Genomic DNA, 19,571 nt, shown 5'->3' on the forward strand with positions numbered 1-19,571 from the left:
CTCCTCTCTGCACTGCCCAAAGTGTCACATCATTTTCAAGAAGTTATAAAAGAAGTCTAAAGATACCATCTTTGCATTTGATTTTTACTTTCATGGAACACAGTTAAGAGTTCATAATTTTTCATTTTCCACCCATAATGACAGTAAGAATAAAACTACAGAGGGAGGCATCTCCCAATTATTAGAGGAGTCGGAAGATGCATTGACACAGAGTAGCCCCCTAGAGCCTAATCATCACAGATGAACTGATCACAGAGGTGAAATCTCAGACTGTGGGTCTTCAACCACCATATCCTCGACGAAATCAGGATTAAAGACTGTACAGTAGATTTCCAAAAACAAAAAGGAAATATGATATTCAGTTAGTCCTTCCACGGCAAGAACCCCATCATGCAACATTCTGTGACAAGAACACAGACCACTCTATCCTCCTGAAAGGATATGTGACTGTATTCTTTCACCTTTTATGATGGTTGCACACCAAAACGGCTCATAAGTGGGCAAATGCTGAGAGCAGGTGACTTTTTGGGAGACAGGTACAAATTTCTAACACATGCACACAAAACTCAAACCGTCCATATCTGACTGCTCTTTACATTACTGAGGACAATCTCTCGACTCCACTACAGGGGTTAATATTTATTAAGCACCTACTATATGCTACGTGCTATCACGGCACTTTATATTATCTCATTTAATCCTTACAGCAATCTAATGAAGCAAATACTGTATTATCCCAATTTTATATATGAGGACCTTTGAACACAGAAATTACATAATCTGCTAAAGTATACACAGTACTCTGAATGGCAGAGCCGAGATTTGAACCCAGCAAGTCTGGCTCCAGAATCTGTGCTCCTAACTCTCTTCCCCGGGATTACAGGAATCAACAAGCATTTGAGAAGGGTACACTTTACCCTAAGTAATCCTTCGTCACTTTCGTGCTCACTAGAGTCTACACTGCTCCCCCCGCCCCCTTCCCTCTGCTCATTTCTTTGTGGCTAGGAATGGCCCATGTTACCCACTTGCATTCTAAGGGGCCACCTGAAATACTCAACAGGTACTGCTTTCACAGGGTGGGTGGCAGCTGCAATGAGGAGACCAGGCTAGCCACTGCGAGGTATTCTGAGCATCTGAGGAGGTTCCTCACAGCTTTACAGCTTAGATCCCTTTGAGAATCTAATAGAAACCACAGAATCCTCTCCCCAGAGAAATGCACATATGGATTTTGCAGAAAATCCCAGGGAGGCTCACCCCCTGAAGCCTATTCACGGTCACCAGGTAAGCTGTCATGTTACACTAACTTAAAACTAAGCCTTTACGTTCCCACACAGAATACCCAACAAAGGCAAATGCGTGACTAAGTGAATGAATTTATAAACACATGCACCTATCTCTCTCCCACTGACAACCTAGGTATGGCTGAGTCTACCAAAACTCCAAATTGTCAAGAGGCACCGAGTCCCTTTTATTACTTTTCTTTCGTCAAAAATCAATGAGACATTCACCTTGGCTTTCTTTTGCAAATTTAGACACTTGTTACTGAGGGCAGTAAACAAGGCAGTGACATTTAAAAAAATAAAACAAACGCGAAGGTAGACCGTTCACAAGAGCTAGTCCCGGGACAGGGAGAAGCCAGTAGTCCCAAGCTCTGCGGCACGTAACACCACACATCTTCTGGCCTTACGTCGTCAATGGGCCACCGCGGACGATGCTATTTTCTGACTATGACCACATGGCACTATCCACAGTAAGTAACGCAGGATCACTTACAGAGTGACCAACGGCTCTGCTTTCACACATGATCCTTCCATGGGAAGTTCTAACAGCCTGTTTAAATTAGAAGTTCATGTTTAGAAAGGGTTGGCAATAAAGTCTCTCTCCCTTTCTACAACCTGAGAAGAAAACGTGAAGCCATCAAGGAACCCTGCCGGGATGGAAAGTCACTACCAGCACATCTCCAAAGGCTGCCCAGGCGTGTCCCGCTGGAGGGAAAGCCCAAGGTGTATTAATCACATGAACATCATCACCAAAAAGCTCAGATGTTTAATTTGTCATCACTCAAAATAAACACGAGGAACATGGGAAGCTTAAAAGGGATTTCAACGCCCCATAAAACCACTTCAAAAACGTGCTGAGAAGAAACACAAGTAATTACAAGGCAAAAGGAAAGAATGCCAAACACTCACAAAAAGACAAACAATCTGTCTAAACTGTAGACTCTAGAGTATAAATGGAAGAAGGGCCCTTGACTAGTCACCTCTGTACTTTCCCAAAACAGAAACAAGACTGGGTACCAATTTAGAAAGTGAATTCCTTTTGTACCTAATGGATGATGACAGCAAGACTATACAGTTAGTACAAAGAAATAGAGAGACAGCTCTATTACTCTGTCCAAAGCTCTGATTCCAAGGCAGACACCTGGGCTAGAACATGGAGGGCAACTGAGGCCCCACTAGACTTTGCATGACTGAGAAGGAATTTGGTTACAGCTGTCTATAGGAAGCCACAGACTGGGACTCATGCAGCATAACCTAGCCTAAGCTGCCTAACACAGCTACTACTCCTCAGCTGCGTTTCTTTGGGAAATCAGCCCTCCCCAACTGTTATGGCCTGTGTGGCCTCAGTGAGATTCCACTCCCAACTCCAGGAGGAGAGCACATGACCCAGACCTGGCCAAACAGCACCTGAATTCCCCACCAACATGAATTCGTTTGGAGAAGGCTTAGGACCCCCTCTGGCCAATCATCATCATACTTTCCCTATAGCCAAAGTGTACCAATAAGTTCCAATCAGGAAAATTTCTGGATTTAGAAGGGAATTTCACAGAAGAGGCATTCTTTTCTTCCAAACTTGGATCTAAAAGGATATAAAATGAGATGGGTGGGGCCATCACTAGGAACCTTTAAAAAGGCCAGTGGGGGAGAGGGGAGCCCTGGGTGGCCCAGTCAGTTAAGCAACCAACTCTTGATCTCAGCTCAGATCTTGATCTCAGGGTCAGGGGCTCAAGCCCTGCATTGGGCTCAGAGCTGGGCGTGAGGCCTACTTTAAAAAAAAAGAAAAAAAAGCCAGTAGGGAAGAAAGCAAGGTCAAGAGACAAAGCTAATACTACCTCTGGATTTTCCAATTGCACAAACCCATAAAATTTCCTTTAAAAATGGTTTGTTTGGTTTTTTTGCTTAAGCTAAATCAGTTTGAGCTGGATGTTTTATTGCTTGCAGTCAAAAAGATCCTAACTAGGGGCGCCTGAGTAGCTCAGTCGGTTAAGCATCCGACTTCAGCTCAGGTCATGATCTCACGGTTCATGGGTTCAAGCCCCACATCAGGCTCCGTGCTGACCACTCAGAGCCTGGAACCTGCTTCAGTTTCTATGTCTCCCTCACTCTCTGCCCCTCCCCTGCTCCCTCTCTGTCTCTGTCTCTCTAAAAAATAAATAAAACATTAAAAAAAAAAAAAAAGATCCTAACTAAAGTTCATTTCAAGCATATTCAGCCACTCAAAATTCTTACTGCCTACAAATGTTAACATTTTAATTCAGTATTAAATGCATTCCCCGTTTAGACTCTAAAGCATCATTGCAATCTTAAATTCTCGTTCACATGCCCAACTTTCAGCAAGACGGGTAATCTACCATTACTCTGTTCTCCAGATTATGCTGTAGTTCAGTACCAACTTGAATTAAATTCACCTAGAATATTCTCTCTTTTTCTAACTACATAAACACTGGCTAACTATAATAAAAGAATGTCAGATAAGATTTTTCTCTATACTGTGCTGCAAAACAAACACCAGGTGAGTCAAAGAATTAAAGCTCTTAAAAAAATGTTTAAAAGGTGTGAAAGCTCGATTACTATTTACCTCATCTTTCCAAATATAAAAGCAATAACAATAAATCACAAATAGAAAACATCCACAGATTTACAATCTAAACATCTGTGTATCCAAAAATAGCACAAACAATAATTTGAGGGAAAAGGTTATATTAAACAGAAATTTAAAGGTAAAAAGCAAAAATATGAATATGCTAAATATTGAAAAACAAATCCATGGATGCCTGGGTGGCTCAGTTGGTTAAGCCTCCAACTCTTGGTATCAGTTCAGGTCTTGATGTCAGGGTCATGAGTTCAAGCCCCACACTGGGCTCCACATGAAGCCTACGTAAAAAGAAAAAAAAAAATCCAATAAAAAAGATAAAGGGGATGTGCCTGGGTGGCTCAGTCGGTTAAGCATCCAACTCTTGGTTTCAGCTCAGGTCATGATCTCAGGGTTCCATGGGATGGAGCCCTGCATCAGCTCCACGCTGACAGCACATAGCCTCCTTGGGATTCTCTCTCTCTCTCTCTCTCTCTCTCTCTCTCTCTCTCTCTCTCACTGTCTCTCTGTCTCCACATAAAGGAAAAAAAAGATAAAGCATCAGAGATTTCCTCCATAAGAGAGGAAATTAAATGGCTAATAAATGTAAATGTTCAACCATTCTAATCATAAACAAAATTAAAAGTTAACTCTCTCTGAAAGTTTTACTGTACTTCATTTACCTTTTTTCTATAAGGATCATGTGTTACTTGGCTCAGGAATAAAAGATACCATCTTCCTCCCATCAGATTGCACCAATGTTTTTGTTGCTTTTGGTATTTTGTATGTGAACTCTTTGTGGGGGGGGGGGGGTCCATTCTTGTTTTTTGAGGGTTTTGTTTTGAATGTTTATTTATTTTTGAGAGAGAGAGTGCGAACAGGGGAGGGGCAGAGAGAGAAGAAGACAGAGAATCCAAAGCAGGCTCCAGGCTCTGAGCTGTCAGCACAGAGCCCAATGTGGGGCTCGAACCCACGAACCTCGAGATCATGACCTGAGCCGAAGTTGGACGCTTAACCGACTGGACCACCCAGGTGCCCCTCTTGTTTTGTCTTTAATGACAGAGCAGACCTGGTGCTGGTGCTGACACTGGGCAGCCTCACTCCTGGCTATTTAGGAGTGTAAGTCAATTCAAACTTTCTAGAAAGCTTTCTAGAAATGCTTTCTAGAAAACATTCATACCCTTTGACCTACTATTTCTCCTTCTGGGAATCTATGTTAAGGAAATGTTCAGAAATGTGGATAAAGACTTACATACAAAGATTTCATTACAGTGATATTAATAAAGCATACCCCGGGGAAAAATACGCTCCATTTGGAAGCTCAAACATACATCTCAAATACTTGAACCAAAACACGTTAATGAGAATAGGATCAAAGAGAAAAGCTGAAATGCACTTGAAAATTCTTGAAGTTCAATTTTTGGACAATGCAAACCACAATCCAAAGACATAAAGATGCCATTTTTCTTTAACTAATTAGGATTTTTCGTTTCGGTATAAGCCCTACACTTCAAACTATTCTCCCAGAAGAAAAAAAAAAAAAAGAACATTCAGATCTGAAGTCCCAAAGAAGAAAAAGAAGGTAAGGGGGACAAAAGGAGAAGGAAGCAACTTTTTTTCTTAGAGGTGACAAAAAACAGAGGGAAAGTCTACATTCCCCCATATACCACCACTCAGCTTTCTGTGAACCTTCCCAGGGCTCAATGGGCCAACAAGGAATCCTCGTGGCTAATAATCACGTGCATTTGCTTCTCTCCAGGCCCCAGATGAAGGTGCACAGACCTCACTTAACATAGTTATAATCCCTGCCTTACAAAGAAGGAAAATAAGATGGAACTAAAGTAACAGCTCAAGGTCATATTTCTTTGCAATATACATCTATGCTCCTAAATCAACAAAAGAGCAGATTTAAAGTATTTGTTTTTCTCTAAATTGACCAAATCTCTACTTGAGGTTGTATTTCATCATATTCATACATTTAATGAATATTCACAAATATTCAAAATATTTTATTAATTATTTCATACTTCTTTAACATGGCTTCAAATTCTCTTTTAAAAGTTCGTGGGGAGCCTGGGTGACTAAATCAGGTGAGCTCTTTGTTTCGGCTCAGGTCACCACCTCACGGTTCATGGGTTCAAGCCCCATGTCAGGCTCTGTGCTGACAGTGCACAGCCTGCTTGCAGTTCCCTCTCTCTCTCTCTCTCTCTCTTTCTCTCTCTGCCCCTCCCCCCCTCAAAAATAAATAAATAAACTTAAAAAAAAAGTTCACACGTTGGGGCACCTGCGTGGCTCAGTCGATTGAGCATCTGACTCTTGATTTTGGCTCAGGTCACGATCCCAGGGTCATGGGATCAAGCCCTGTGTGGGATTCTGTGCTGAGCGTGGAGCCTGCTTGGGATTCTCTCTCTCTCTTCCTCTGCCCCTCTCCTCCACTCACTCTTTAAATTGAATAAATGAATAAATAAATAACTTTGCATGTTATAAACAACAAGATTTCCAAATTTCTTTTAAAAGGATACATATAGGGGTGCCTGGGTGGCTCAGTTGGTTAAGTGTCTGACTCTTGGTTTTGGCTCAAGTCGTGATCTCATGGTTTGTGGGTTCGAGCCCCACATCGGCTCTGTCCTGACAGTGCAGAGCCTGCTGGGGATTCTCTCTCCCCTCCCTCTCTGCCCTACCCCATTCACACAGTCTTTCTCTCTCAAGAATAAACAAACTGTTAAAAAAAAAATTAAAAATAAATTAAAGGATACATATAGAGAGGTGCCTGGGTGGCTCAGTTGGTTGAGTGTCAGACTTCAGCTCAGATCATGATGTCATGGTTTGTGGGTTCGAGCCCCGTGTCAGGCTCTGTGCTGACAGCCCAAAGCCTGGAGCCTGCTTCAGATTCTGTGTCTCCCTCTCTCTCTGCCCCTCCCTGACTTGCACTCTGTCTCTCAAAATTAAATATTTAAAAAAAATTTTTAAGGATACATATAGATTGAAAATATATGAAAAAAAGGTATAGGGACTTTTTGTGTCTATGTTGAAGCAGGAGTCACATCCCCCTTCCACTGTCTCTACCCCAAGTGAGCTCAAGGTTCTGAACCCAAACTGTAAAGCTTTTAATGTTTCATCTGCAACTGGCAAGTGAAATGATAAGGAAAAGACAATCACCTGAGATGACTTTCTCTTGGCAAACTTCACCAGTTACGACTTCCTCCTGTCAAGTAAGGCTTGGGCAAAGGCAGTCGGTTCTACTGACACCTGTCTGAAAACCGTGAGTGGGTCCTAATGCAACCGATGTGTTAGAGAACAACTTGACCGCAATGCAAATGTCACGCCTATGTTTACAATGTTATGTTTAATGCCAACAAACGTGATCTGATGTGGTTCTGACGACTTTTATCCTTTCTGCTAATAAGCAGTTACAGTAAGGGAGCTAAGAGTAGAGCAAACAGTGTGACTTGAAATACAGACGATTCACAGGAGCGCTATTAGACCTCAGAGATTCAAATGCAACTATTTTCAGCCAGAAACTACTTTCTCCGGTATCCCCAGTTTCTCCAATGGCCATTCAATTGTAAATCGCCTTTACTTCTTCAATAGTCCCATAGATGCAGAGACAAAACCAAGCAACCAATGTATCCTTTTCACCACGAAGGTGAACATTATGGGGTTACCTGTCCAGCGCACCCCAACCCTTAGATAAGAAATGACCGTTCCCCACCTCCAAACACACAAATTCTGTGTTCTTCTGGGATCCCGCGCCACCCCTCCAGCCGTGTTTGGCAGTCCAGGCTAGAGCACCGGATTCACACCGAGCCACACTTCCCGCTCCTGCGGTAGGAACCTGCTTCAAGCCAGGCGAGCCCAGAGTCCTTCTCTTATTTCTTTGTCTTTACTTTATAGTTCTATTGAGGTACAAATGATGTATAAGAAATCACAGCTTGACAAGGTCTGGCATATGTATACACGTATGAAGCCATCATCCCAATAAAGATAAGAAGCATATCTAGCATCCCCAAACATTTCCCCTCACCCCTTGAATTCTCCCTTTATCCTTGAGACCATCCCCACGCAACTACTGTTCTATTGTCTTTTTAAGGTTTGTTTTATTTTTGAGAGAGAAAGAGAGAGAAACACACAGGGGAAGGGCAGAGAGAGAGAGAGACAGAGACAGAGAGAGACAGAGAGAGACAGAGAGAGAGAGAGAGAGAGAGAGGGAATCCCAAGCAGGCTCTGCGGTGACAGCACGGAGCCTGATGCGGGATTCAATCTCACGAACAGCGACATCAGGACCTGAGCTGACCACTGAGCCACTGAGGCATCCCTGTTCTATTTTTGATCAGATTCATTTGCATCTTCTAGAGTTTTATACAAAGAAGGTCGCACAGTATGTAGTGTCTTGGTACACTGGTTTTCCCACTTACTCAACCCTCAGGCACGTTTTCAGTAAGCACTACTGTACACCTACTATGTGCCAGCCACCACACAGGGAACAGTGCGGGGACCCTAAGTGAGTAAGCGATGACGCACGAGCTCTGTAGCGACAGCATCACAGGCAGTGGGGGAGGCCGAGAACCCGCGAGCCGACACGCGAGGCGAAGGGGAACTTAGCCTGGTTCCCCTCTCAGACGAGATGGCAATTCAAAAGTCATTTGTGCTGCATCTACAACTCTAAAAAGCACCTCTCATTTTTCCATTAGTTTAGATATTTCATCCAGGGAAGAGCAATCCATGACAATTACAACTACTCATCTGAATAATTAATAATGCATATGACATTTGCACAACTCCTACCAGAAGTTAAAATAACATCTTTATTACTCAGTAAATAATATCTGCCATTTTGACTGTTCTGACAATCTATCATGCTTCCCAACGTTCTAAAAATAAAACCACAGGGACTACATTTGAAACAAAATTACATGTCATAATGGTTTAATGACAACCTAATCTTAAGTCATTTGATAAAATGCACAGTTGGTAGAGTGTGTAACTCTGTCTCAGGGTTGTGAGTTCAAGCCTCACCCCCAGTGTGGAGCCAACTTAAAAAAAAAAAAAAAAGAACAGGGGTGCCTGGGTGGCTCAGTTGGTTGAACATCTAGCTCTTGATTTTGGCTCAGGTCATGATCCCAGCGTCATGGGATCAAACCCTGCATCTGCACTGAGCATGGAACCTGCCTGGGATTCATCCTCTCTTTCTCTCTCTCTCTCTCTCTTCCTCTTCCCCTCCCCAACTTGTGTGCGCGCGCACGTCCTTTCTCTCAAATAAAAAAAAAATAAAAAAAAACAAAACAACTTAACTGCTCAAAAGAAAAGTATTTGTTTTGTTTCCTGAGGGAAACTTCTTAGAAAAAGAAAATGTAGCCATACCAAAAGATCAAATACTAGGCAAGCTATCAAGAATTTTTAATTAATGTATGGAGGAAGTAGAAAGGCAATAATTATCAATGCCTTCTATACCATCCACTGGGCACTTCCCATTGATTATTTGATTAATGCTCACAAGAACTCCCTAGGGTAAACACTGTGACACCCAGTTTGCAGATGAGAAAGGCTAAATTAGGAAGGTCCAAGGTCATACACTTAGCAAACAATAAAATGTCGGTCAATTGCCTGGCAGACTATTTGGCACATAGCAGGCACTTCATAAATGTCAGTTCCCATCTCCTTTACGCATGCATTCAACTCATATTTTTCCTAAACAGCATAATCCCAGAAGCCAGGTCCCCTGACTCTTTCATGGGATCTCTGAGATCAAAACTATTTTTATAATAATGCTTAAACGTGCCAGACAGAATACTGTCGATTAGGACATCCACATCCTAATCCCTAGAATTTGTGGCTAAGGTTGTAGATTACATTGGGCTGCTGATCAGCTGACTTTAAGAGAGAGACTAGGCTAGTTTATCTAGGTGGGCCCTAATCCCAAGGGTTAAGTGTAGAAAGGACAGAAGATTCAGCGTCACAGTGATGGAATGTGAAAAGGGCTCCACTGACCATTGCAGGCTTTGAAAATGAAAGGGGCCCTAAACCAAAGAATGCAGGAAGCTTCTAGAAACTGGGAAAGGCAAGAAAACATTAGAGCCTCTAAAAGGAACAGAGAACTGCCAACACTGATTTTTAAGACACTGGAAAGCTAAAGAGATTCTACATCCCACCATCCAGTTTAGGAAATAAACCCCTTAAATCTTCACCTGCATTCTCCTCCCGCCAAAGAGGTAACCACCACTCCGATGTTGGTGTTTATCATTCTCCTGCATTTTTTACTTTTAGCACATGCATGTGCCAACACCCTGAATTTAGCCCGGCGAGACCCATTTCAGACTTGTGATCTCCAGAACTGTAACTGATTTGTGTAGTTTTAAGTCACTAAATTTGCAGTGATTTGTCAAAGGAGCAATAAGAATTTTTGCCTTTTTCACTCTTATTTTCTCACCAATTTACAGTGGAGCTTTCCAGAGGCCACACAATGTCTGACAATTCAATGGACAGAATGCAGAATCCGATCAGAGACCCCAGCCATCGCCTACTAATCCAGACACTGCAGAAATCTGCAAGAATGTGAAACTATGACATTCTTCTAAAGTTCTTTTATTTTGGAAAGTAGTCATTTTTCATCGAAAAAGTGTGTCATTTATGTTAGCAGGTAACAGATTTGTTGTTATTTCAAATGAAGTGATAAATAAATACCTATTTTTTTAATCTCTCATTTTTAATTTCTAATATAGCCACTATCAGTGTAATCTATATAAACAGAAAAATTTGGGGACCTTCGATAATTTTAAGTGTGTAAGTCCTATGAGCAAAACATTTGAAAACTGCTACCCTAGCGATGCCTGCCTTGTTCGCTACTATAAAGTAAGCCACACATAGACGATACTCAAAAAATACTTGTTAAATAAAATGGATACTCAAACAACATTCTGACACTGAGAGTAATCATGTTTCTCAAGCAGGTTTTCCTGCTCAAAAGAGAACAGAAACATTCCAGGTGGGCCCAAAGTAATCACAAGAGTTACATCTTGGAGAGTTATGTCTCTAAATACAAATTAAAATTTTATTCTGGTTTATATATCATTATCTCATAAATTCACTTAATATAAGACAGTTCCCCCAAACCCTAGTAAACTGAAAAAGAGGAGTGTCTCACAGTCAAGGACCAACCCACTAAAGTACAAAAGTGTCTTACCAAGACTGATCAATTGGCTAACCTCTCTTTCTCACTGCACCATCGTGATTAAAACATGAAGTATGTAACTTCAAAAATAAAAGAAAAAAGAAAATACCACCTTTTTTTCTCCTAGGCACCCGCTAATAATGCATGAGAGGCACATAAAAACTTCTAGGGGGAGGTAGTGATCTTCAATCTGCTAAATGCTTTTTTTTTTCATTCTTTTTTTAATGTGTATTTATCTTTGAGACAGAGAGAGAGAGAGAGAGAGAGAGAGAGAGAGAGAGAGAGAGAGAGGGAGGGAGGGAGGGGCAGAAAGAGGGAGACACAGAATCCGAAGCAGGCTCCAGGCTCTAAGCTGTCAGCACAAAGCCCAACGCAGGGAGCCTGCTAAACGCTTTTTTAACAATTGTACGGGAAAAGGCTTTTTATTCTCTTTTTTTCCTTCATCTAAAATAGAGCTTATCAAAGTCAGGACCTCGTTGACAGGAAACCTCACAGGAATTAAGCCTGCCTTGGATTCTAGGTGTCCCAACAGAAGCAGCATGACCCTGGGGCAGGGCTGGCTGCGCCCCTCGCTCTGAACCAGTCGGACAACATGCGGCTCCCTGTGGTCAGTACCAAATGGTTCACTTCCAACGGGGTATGCAAAGAGCTTCCAAAGTAATGAAGTCAAGGGGAGGGGCAGCGATGATGCATGATCACCATCTTCATATTTAAACAGCTATCATATGGGAGAGGAATTAGAATGACTCTGTGTGACTCAAACCCTCCAAAATAAAATTGGCAGGCTTGTGCTCATATGGCAAACTCAAGCAGATGCCAGATGGCCACTAATAAGTGCTATGGAAAAACGGAATCCTTCTTCCAGCAAAGGGCTGGATAGATTCTAAGACCTCGGAGGGTCTCTCTGCTTCTCTTCTAATTTAGGAATTTCTTTGCTACCTGAAAAATGTGGAAATTATTACATGGCATGTTTCCCCCTGAAATCTTTTTGCTACTTCTTCCCATGGCCACAGGATCATCAATATCTTACACCAAAATAAAATGAGACATTTAAAAAGTACATCTGACCATTTTTAAGATACACGGAAAGGTAAAAAATTACTACATCCCCATCATCCAGTTTAGGAAATAAACCCCTTAAATCTTCACCTGCATTGTCCTCCCACCAAAGAGAGTAACCACTACCCTGACTTTGGTGTCCATCATTCTTCTGCATTTTTGACTTTTAGCACATGCATGCATATCACTATAGGTGATCTATAGTATCTTTTATGTGTTTTCAAACCTTTAAAAATTAGTATACATGTAGGGGCGCCTGGGTGGCTCAGTTAGTTAAGCGTCCAACTTTGGCTCAGGTCATGACCTCAAGGTCCGTGAGTTCAAGCCCCGTGTTGGGCTCTGTGCTGACAGCTCGGAGCCTGGAGCCTGCTTCAGATTCTGTGTCTCCCTCCCTCTCTCTGCCCCTCCCCTGCTCGCACTCTGTCTCTCTCAAAAATAAATAAACATTAAAATTTTTTTTAAAAAATTAGTATACATCTGCAACTTGTTTGTTTTTTTTCATACACACACACACACACACACACACACACTCGGTGTTGTTTTTACAAGAGTCATCCATGTTGGCATATAGACACAAGTCTTATTCAGGAGACAATATACATTTTCTGTAAGTGTTTTGGGCTGCAACCATGGACCATACATTCTGTTGCAACTACTCAACTCTAATGCCCTAGCACAAAACGAGCCCCCAAAAGTATGGAAATGAATGGGTATAACTGTGTTCCAATACAATTTAATATACGAAAATAGCAAGCAAGATCTGGCCCATGAACTATAGTTTGCAACTCTTCCCATAGTAAACATTATTTTCTTTCAGTGTCACTATAGCATTTGTCTGATATGAACACCTTTTGGGTTTCTTTGGTTATAGCATTTGCCCCAAATCTCTTTTCTCATTCTGTTAATTTCAACCTTTCTTTGTTGGTGAATCTCTTATAACAGCATCCGGCTAGAATTTGTTTCTTTTATCTGATCTGACAATCTTTTAGTCTGAGTTGATCATGATTACTGATATATCTGGAATTATTCCCACTACCACAATTTATGATATTTCTTGCTTTTTCTCTGTTTATTTACCTCTTCTCTCCTACTCTCTTTTCAACTTATTTATATTGTCAATACTTACTTAGATTTACTCACATGTCTACCAATACCTTTGCTTTCCATTTGGGACTCAGTTTAAGGTCTAGCCATCCAGGGAGAGTTTCCATTTGCATCTATCAGGAATCCCAGGACATTATCACCTTGGGACCACTTTTAGTTAACTTCTCAGTTTGATTAACAGACCACGCAAACAGACTAGATTCAAACCCAAACCCACGTGAGGACCAGCCTGATTCCAGGGTTACAGGGAGATTTCCACAACCTCCCGACACACACAGGGAAAAACGTAGAGCAGAGACCAAGATATCCAAGTTTCCCTGTTGTCTTCCTGCATGGAGGGCAGGTCTCTGTGGGTCCTGGATTTATGAGATTGAGAGAGGGAGAGACAGACAGACAGAGACAGACACAGAGAGACAGGCAGAGAAACAGAAAAAGAGAGAGACAGAGAGAGAGAGAGACAGAGAGAGAGAGAGAGAGAGAGAGAGAGAGAGGGTGTGTGTGTGTGTGTGTGTGTGTGTTCCCTCCCACCAAGCATAGCCAATAAAACCCAACAGGTGCTCCCAAGACAGTAACGCCTTCAGGGCTGCTCACCAGCCTCCTTTTTTAGGCCCTGCCACTACACTTTAGTTCCCCAGAGCTCAGCTATACGTGCAAAAGAATGTTCCTTGTAATTTTTCCAGCATGTGAGTATTCTATACAACAAGATTTTTAAACTACCCATCTAGTCTACCAGATCGCTGGAAGCCAAAATCCAAAAAGAACAACTCTAAAATACAGAAGACTTGTCTGCCTCCACATGTCTTCAAGAGCCCAGTCAGACTCCGGGATCTCAGTCCCCTGCTGAGTCCTACTCCATAAGCACCTGCTCATGACAATCCTTCACACTCTTACAGGCTAACAGAGGGTTCAAGTAGTGCTGGGTTCACCAGAGAGGGCTTAGATGCTCCAGAAACCTCCTGAAACTATAGACGAAACCGTGTGTGTGCTTGCACTGTGAATAACTGTGCAAATCTGCCTGTTTTTCTACAGACAGAATACACAGCTTTCTCCAGATCCTCAGGGGGACCCTGACTCTGTTATTCTATGCCTGTTACATAGAAAAGGCATCAGGTTGTACAATTAAGCATCTTTGGGTATCATTATTATACATTCTTGTTAAACATATTGTTTGAACCTCCCAAGTATACTCTCTAGAGCCTCTATTTTGAGCTATTACCTCAAAAGCAGGGTTCCACAGTCAAAAGTATTTGGGGAGTGCTACACCAACACCCTCCTCCTTGAAGACTCATGCATTTTAAAGACTCTGATAAGCCTACCTGTAACAAAGCTTTTTTGACATGTATTTTCAACATTTCCGTAACCACATCTCTCAGAAGATGGTGGAACACAGTCTGAGAAACACTAGTCCCGTCTTAAAATTACCTCATTATTATGAAGCTGTTTCCTTAACCCACTGCAGTTCCTTGAGGGAAGGGTTTGCACTTTATGTTTATTCTATATACACTAAGCTTATACGACTGTCCTACACACACAGTGCTTACGAAATGCCTAATTTTTGAATGAGAACGAAATGCTCTGAACTGAGAACTCTGAATAAAATCCTTCAACACCCTGTAAAAGCTTCTAACACTTTGGACTAATCCCCACACTTCTTTCCACAAGTTAATACACTTCACAGCCCCAGCTAAGCAGCCAAACGCTCTACATAGACCGGCTCTGAGAAGATGCCTGAAGGGGCGGGGGGGGGGGGGGGGGGGGGGCGGGGGGGGGAGTGGGGGGGGTGCGCTGGGCATGCGAATCCCTTGCTTCTCTTCTGTCCCAACCTGCAGCCTCACCTGACACAGGTCAGGGATGAGTTCCAGGAAGGTGCGCATGGTGGGGGGGGCATAACAGGAAATCACAGACCACAACACAAACACAGCCGTCCCTTTAATTACAATCGCATGATGATTTCTTAGAATTCACCATTCTAGGACACGGTTTCTTGAGCTTGGCCTTACCCACACCTGGGGCTGGATTATTCCTTGCTGTGAGGATGCTGTCCTGTGCATTACAGATTGTCTAGGGGCATCCCTGACCTCCTCATGCTGGAGGCCAGGGGCAGCGCCTCACCCCCAGGTGCGACGAGCCAACAGGTCTCCAGACTTGCCAAATGCCCCCCACCCGGCCCGATGCCGGTGGAGACCCACGGCTCTGCAGGGAATTTTTGCTGGAGGTTATAAACCAGTATTTCTTTTCCTAAAAATATGAAGAACCTTTCCTTTGAGCTGAGTTTGACAGGATGCATAAATACTCTACTTCCAAAATCTCAAGTTTAAAAAAAAAAAAAAAAAAAGACAGCCCAAATGAGGGACATTCTACAAAGTACGTGACCACTTCTCCTCAAAGCTGTCAAGGTAATCAAAACCTTGAGGAAAACTCAGAGAAACTGTCACCACCAAGAGGAGCCCAGGGAGACATGAAACTAAATGCAGTGTGCTGTTCCGGGTGGGATCCTGGGGCAGAAAAGGACATTGGGTTAAAAACTAGGGAAATCTGAATTAAATATGGACTTGAGTTAATACTGATACATACTGACAATGCATCGACGTTGGTTCACCAATTGTGACAAATGTGCCATAGTCACATGAGGTTGGGTTTATAGAAACCACATGATTTTTCTGTAAGTCGAAAACTGATCTAAAAACTGAAGTTTACTAAAAAACTTCTTAAAAACAAAAATGGAGGGGGAAAAAGAAGGGCAGGAGAGAAAGGGTAAATAAAACATGTAATGAAAATCAGCTCTTCCCTGAGCAGACTTCATTCTGGGAGAGCCTGCAAAGGGCTTGTTTGCATCAGCCAAGAGATCCCATGACCAGAAAGCAATCATCAGAAAGGGAGAAAAAAAAAATTTATTTTGTCCTTTCATAAATTGAAAAAAATAAAACCACATGTTTTTGTCTGAACAGCCGTATTTTTTCTGACCTCTCATTTCTACAGACACAGTTCAAGTGTCACCCCCAGCAAGGGTTTCTGCAGCCCCTGGATCCCTGAGCAGTTCATCTGCTCTGGTGTCAAAGCCCCTGGGGTCCCTTGTTTATGTCCCCCAAGCTGACTGTCGCTTATCTGTTTACCAGTCTCCCCCTCCACGTGACAGCAGTCCCACGCTGGGCGTTGGCAGGGACTCACCCACGGTGGCCCCTCCCCCTGAGACTTGCCCATCTGTGAATCAACAGCTGTTAAGCCCACTGCTGGGTACCTAATAAATTCTTGGTGAGTGAATCAAGCTGGACATGTATATTCTTACAGACCTCAGCTAATGGGGGTAGGAACGGTGCAGCCCCGGACAGGGGGAGAAAAGAAATGTCAAACGTTAGTCCCTGTGTTCTCAGGGGTGAGACAGGGACCTCCTAGGTATGTGCCGGGGGCATGAAGGAGGGATGGGGCACACCGATACATGATTCCCAGACCTATAACACTTGAAAAGGCTTACACGTTGTTTAGTCCAGCGGCCTCCTTCTACAGAGACACATCCAAGCTAGAGCGATCAGGGGGCTTGTTCAAGGCCACGCAGCTAGTTTGGCACTGCCCTAAGCTGAAGGGTACCTAGACTCAAGCTAACGAACTCATCTCCACCCCTCGCTAAGTGTGTGTCTAAAACTGGAAGTTACTTACTAATGAATAATACTAGCTACTAACTACTATACAGCTGCTGCGTGCCAAGCCCACGCTAAAAATCCCCACATTATCCCCAGATCACTGGTGAGGAGACTAAGATCAGAGAGGAAAGATAACAAGCAACTTGCACCTAAGACCACAGAGGTATTTAAGTCTCAAAAATCTCCTCTGAACTCTCATACTCCACAATTTCACTCTGATTATCACACCCCAAAACCCAAACTCTGGCCTCATGCTGATCTTTATCACCCAACACTCTAGCTGTCTCACTCAGCAGGCACTGTTCTAAACACCTTCCATGGATGGACACAATCATTCCTCACCAAACCCTAGGATGTGGTACTGCTGACATCCCCATTTTACAGATGATGAAACTGAGGCTTCATGAAGAATGGCAACAATTCGGCCTGTAGTTTCTTATAAAATTAAACATGCAATTACCATTCAGCCAAGCAATGGCATTTAGACAAATGAACACATGTTCACACAAAAACCTATATACGCAAATGTTTACCGCAGATTCTTAATTGTCAAAAACTGGGAGCAACCCAGATATCTTTCAGTGAGTGCAGTACAGTTCAGCGGTGCACCACGGTTAAAAAATGGTTCAGCTGTGGTTCATCCACTCCATGGGACGCTACTCAGCAATAAAAAGAGAACACACATTGACACAACACACACAACCACTTGCACGCTCAGTTACGCTCAGTTAAAAAAGCCAATTCCAGAAAGTCACATACTGTTTGATTCCTTCTTATAACATCTTTGAAATGGCAAAATTTTTGAAATGGAGAACAGATAATGCCCCAGGGACTGGAGAAAGCATTGGCGGGAAGTGGACATGGCTATAAAGACAATGTGAGAGATGTCGCTAATGATGTTCCGTATCTTAAGAGTATTAACCGCAGCACTGGATTCTTGAACCTGCATATGATAACACCGTATAGAACTAAATACACAAACACAAGTGAAGTCAAAGTAGAGGGCTCTGATTAAGATCTGTACAATGTATCAGCATCGACACACTGCTTGAGATACTATTCTTTTGCAAAATGTTACCACTGGGAGAAACTTGGGTAAAGGGTATGCCAGACCTCCGGCATCAATTATTACAACAGCGTGTAAATATATAATAATTTCTATTTTAAACAGTCTTGCAAGTCCCAAAGCAGAGCTAGATGATCTACATTTGTTTCATCTAAGATCTGCAACGTCCAGGATCTGGAAAGGCACCCTTTTCACCATACCACACAGCCACTTCCAAGTGCAGTGCAAAATTTAACTCTGAGCAAAGGAAAACTAAGAAGCCCTTTTTTACAGAATTCTGCGTTGCCAGCCACTTTGAGCTCTCTCAGAAAATTATCCCAGTTGGTGAAAATCAGCCCCTTGCTTTCTCTCATTAAACTGACTTCTGGCCAAAAGACTGAAAATGGGATCCTACCAAAAGTTCTCTCCTACCAAATACTTTCCTTATCCACGCTACCCCACCCCACCGCACTGCCACCATCAGTCAGTACAAACATTTCAATTCTAAATCTTCCTTGAAAGTAGCAGCACCAATGGCTTAACACTGGCCTTTAATACCAGGCCCCAAATGGTCAGCTGCTACAGAAAAGTAGCGGAGCACAGGAAACCGGACAGAGGGTCAGGGGCTGAGACAGACCCCAGGTCAAGGTGTGACCTTGGCCAGGTTCCTTAAACTTGAGTCTGACTTTTCCCATCTACAGGATGGGGATGTGGCATCGTCCCTCCGAGGTATGGGAAGGATTCAGGAGGACTATCTATGTACCTGGCACTAGGATTTCCTCGGGCCTCCCACCGCCTCTGCCCATTTCCCTCACCAAGCTGATTTTATGTTCACCTGCCAACAAAGGAGTCACTCCCTGGAATCCCCTCCTCACTAAGGTTGGTAGATAACCCAGAACACTCTCAACTTGGACCCCTCCCATTTCAAACACGGCAAAAAAAAAAAAAAAAAAAAAAAAAGGAAAATCGCTTCTGGCCACCGACAGCAGCCCAGCAGCTCAGCTCCAGAGGCACTCGCCGCCTGCCGGACTCCGGCTGCTACTATTATTACTCTCCGTTATTAACAATACCTAACAGTGCCTGGGGGTGACTGCCTCCTAAGCGATGTCCGTGGAGCCCAAAGCGCTTCCGATGTAGATTTCTGGCTACGAATCGCCAGAATTTATAAAACTGCTTTCCCGACAGGAGAAAGGAAAATTGTAAAGTTTCTGGAGGTGCATTTTTCCGCGTTTCCCGGAATCGCACTGCGGGGGAGATGTCGCCGCAGTTGGGACTGGGGGAGACCGAGGGTCACGACTGGAGGGCCCTGGAGGTCAGCAGCGGGACCCGCGCGGGTGCGAGGGTGCCCGCTCACCCGCTGACCGCCTGAGACGGGCCCCTAGGCACTGGAGGTTCTGCGGGAACCGCCGCACTCACCTTCCGTGCTCCTCTTTGCCTCCCGGTAGCGCTCCCACAGGTAGCCTTTCATGTCCGGGGCCGTTCCAGGAGCTGTGCACAAGGGCCGTGCGGGGCCCGCGCGCCGCCACCCGCGGGCCGCGGTCCCGCAGGCGCTCAGCAGAGCCGCCGCCGCCCTCGCCCCGGCCCGACGGGCCACAGCCGCCGCCGCCGTGGCCATGCTTCCCGCTGCCCTGCTGCTAGCGGCGCCCAGATACCGGAGCTCTACCCGCGCTCAGCCTGCCGGCGGGCGGCTCCCTGCGTCGGAGCA

At 43.7% G+C, this 19,571-nt stretch overlaps 1 protein-coding gene across 2 annotated transcripts in view; it reads right to left on the reverse strand.

The window, feature by feature from the left end:
• The window catches only part of NT5DC3 (5'-nucleotidase domain containing 3), a 67,083-nt gene extending 47,512 nt beyond the window's left edge, over positions 1 to 19,571 (reverse strand). For both annotated transcript variants that reach the window (XM_053226670.1, XM_027070975.2), the window contains exon 1: positions 19,283 to 19,571. In XM_053226670.1, the coding sequence (XP_053082645.1) occupies positions 19,283 to 19,481 (199 nt within the window). In that variant the 5' untranslated portion in view covers positions 19,482 to 19,571. The remainder of the gene's footprint in view (positions 1 to 19,282) is intronic.

This window comes from Acinonyx jubatus, chromosome B4 (assembly GCF_027475565.1).
Source record: "Acinonyx jubatus isolate Ajub_Pintada_27869175 chromosome B4, VMU_Ajub_asm_v1.0, whole genome shotgun sequence".
NCBI lineage: Eukaryota > Metazoa > Chordata > Mammalia > Carnivora > Felidae > Acinonyx > Acinonyx jubatus.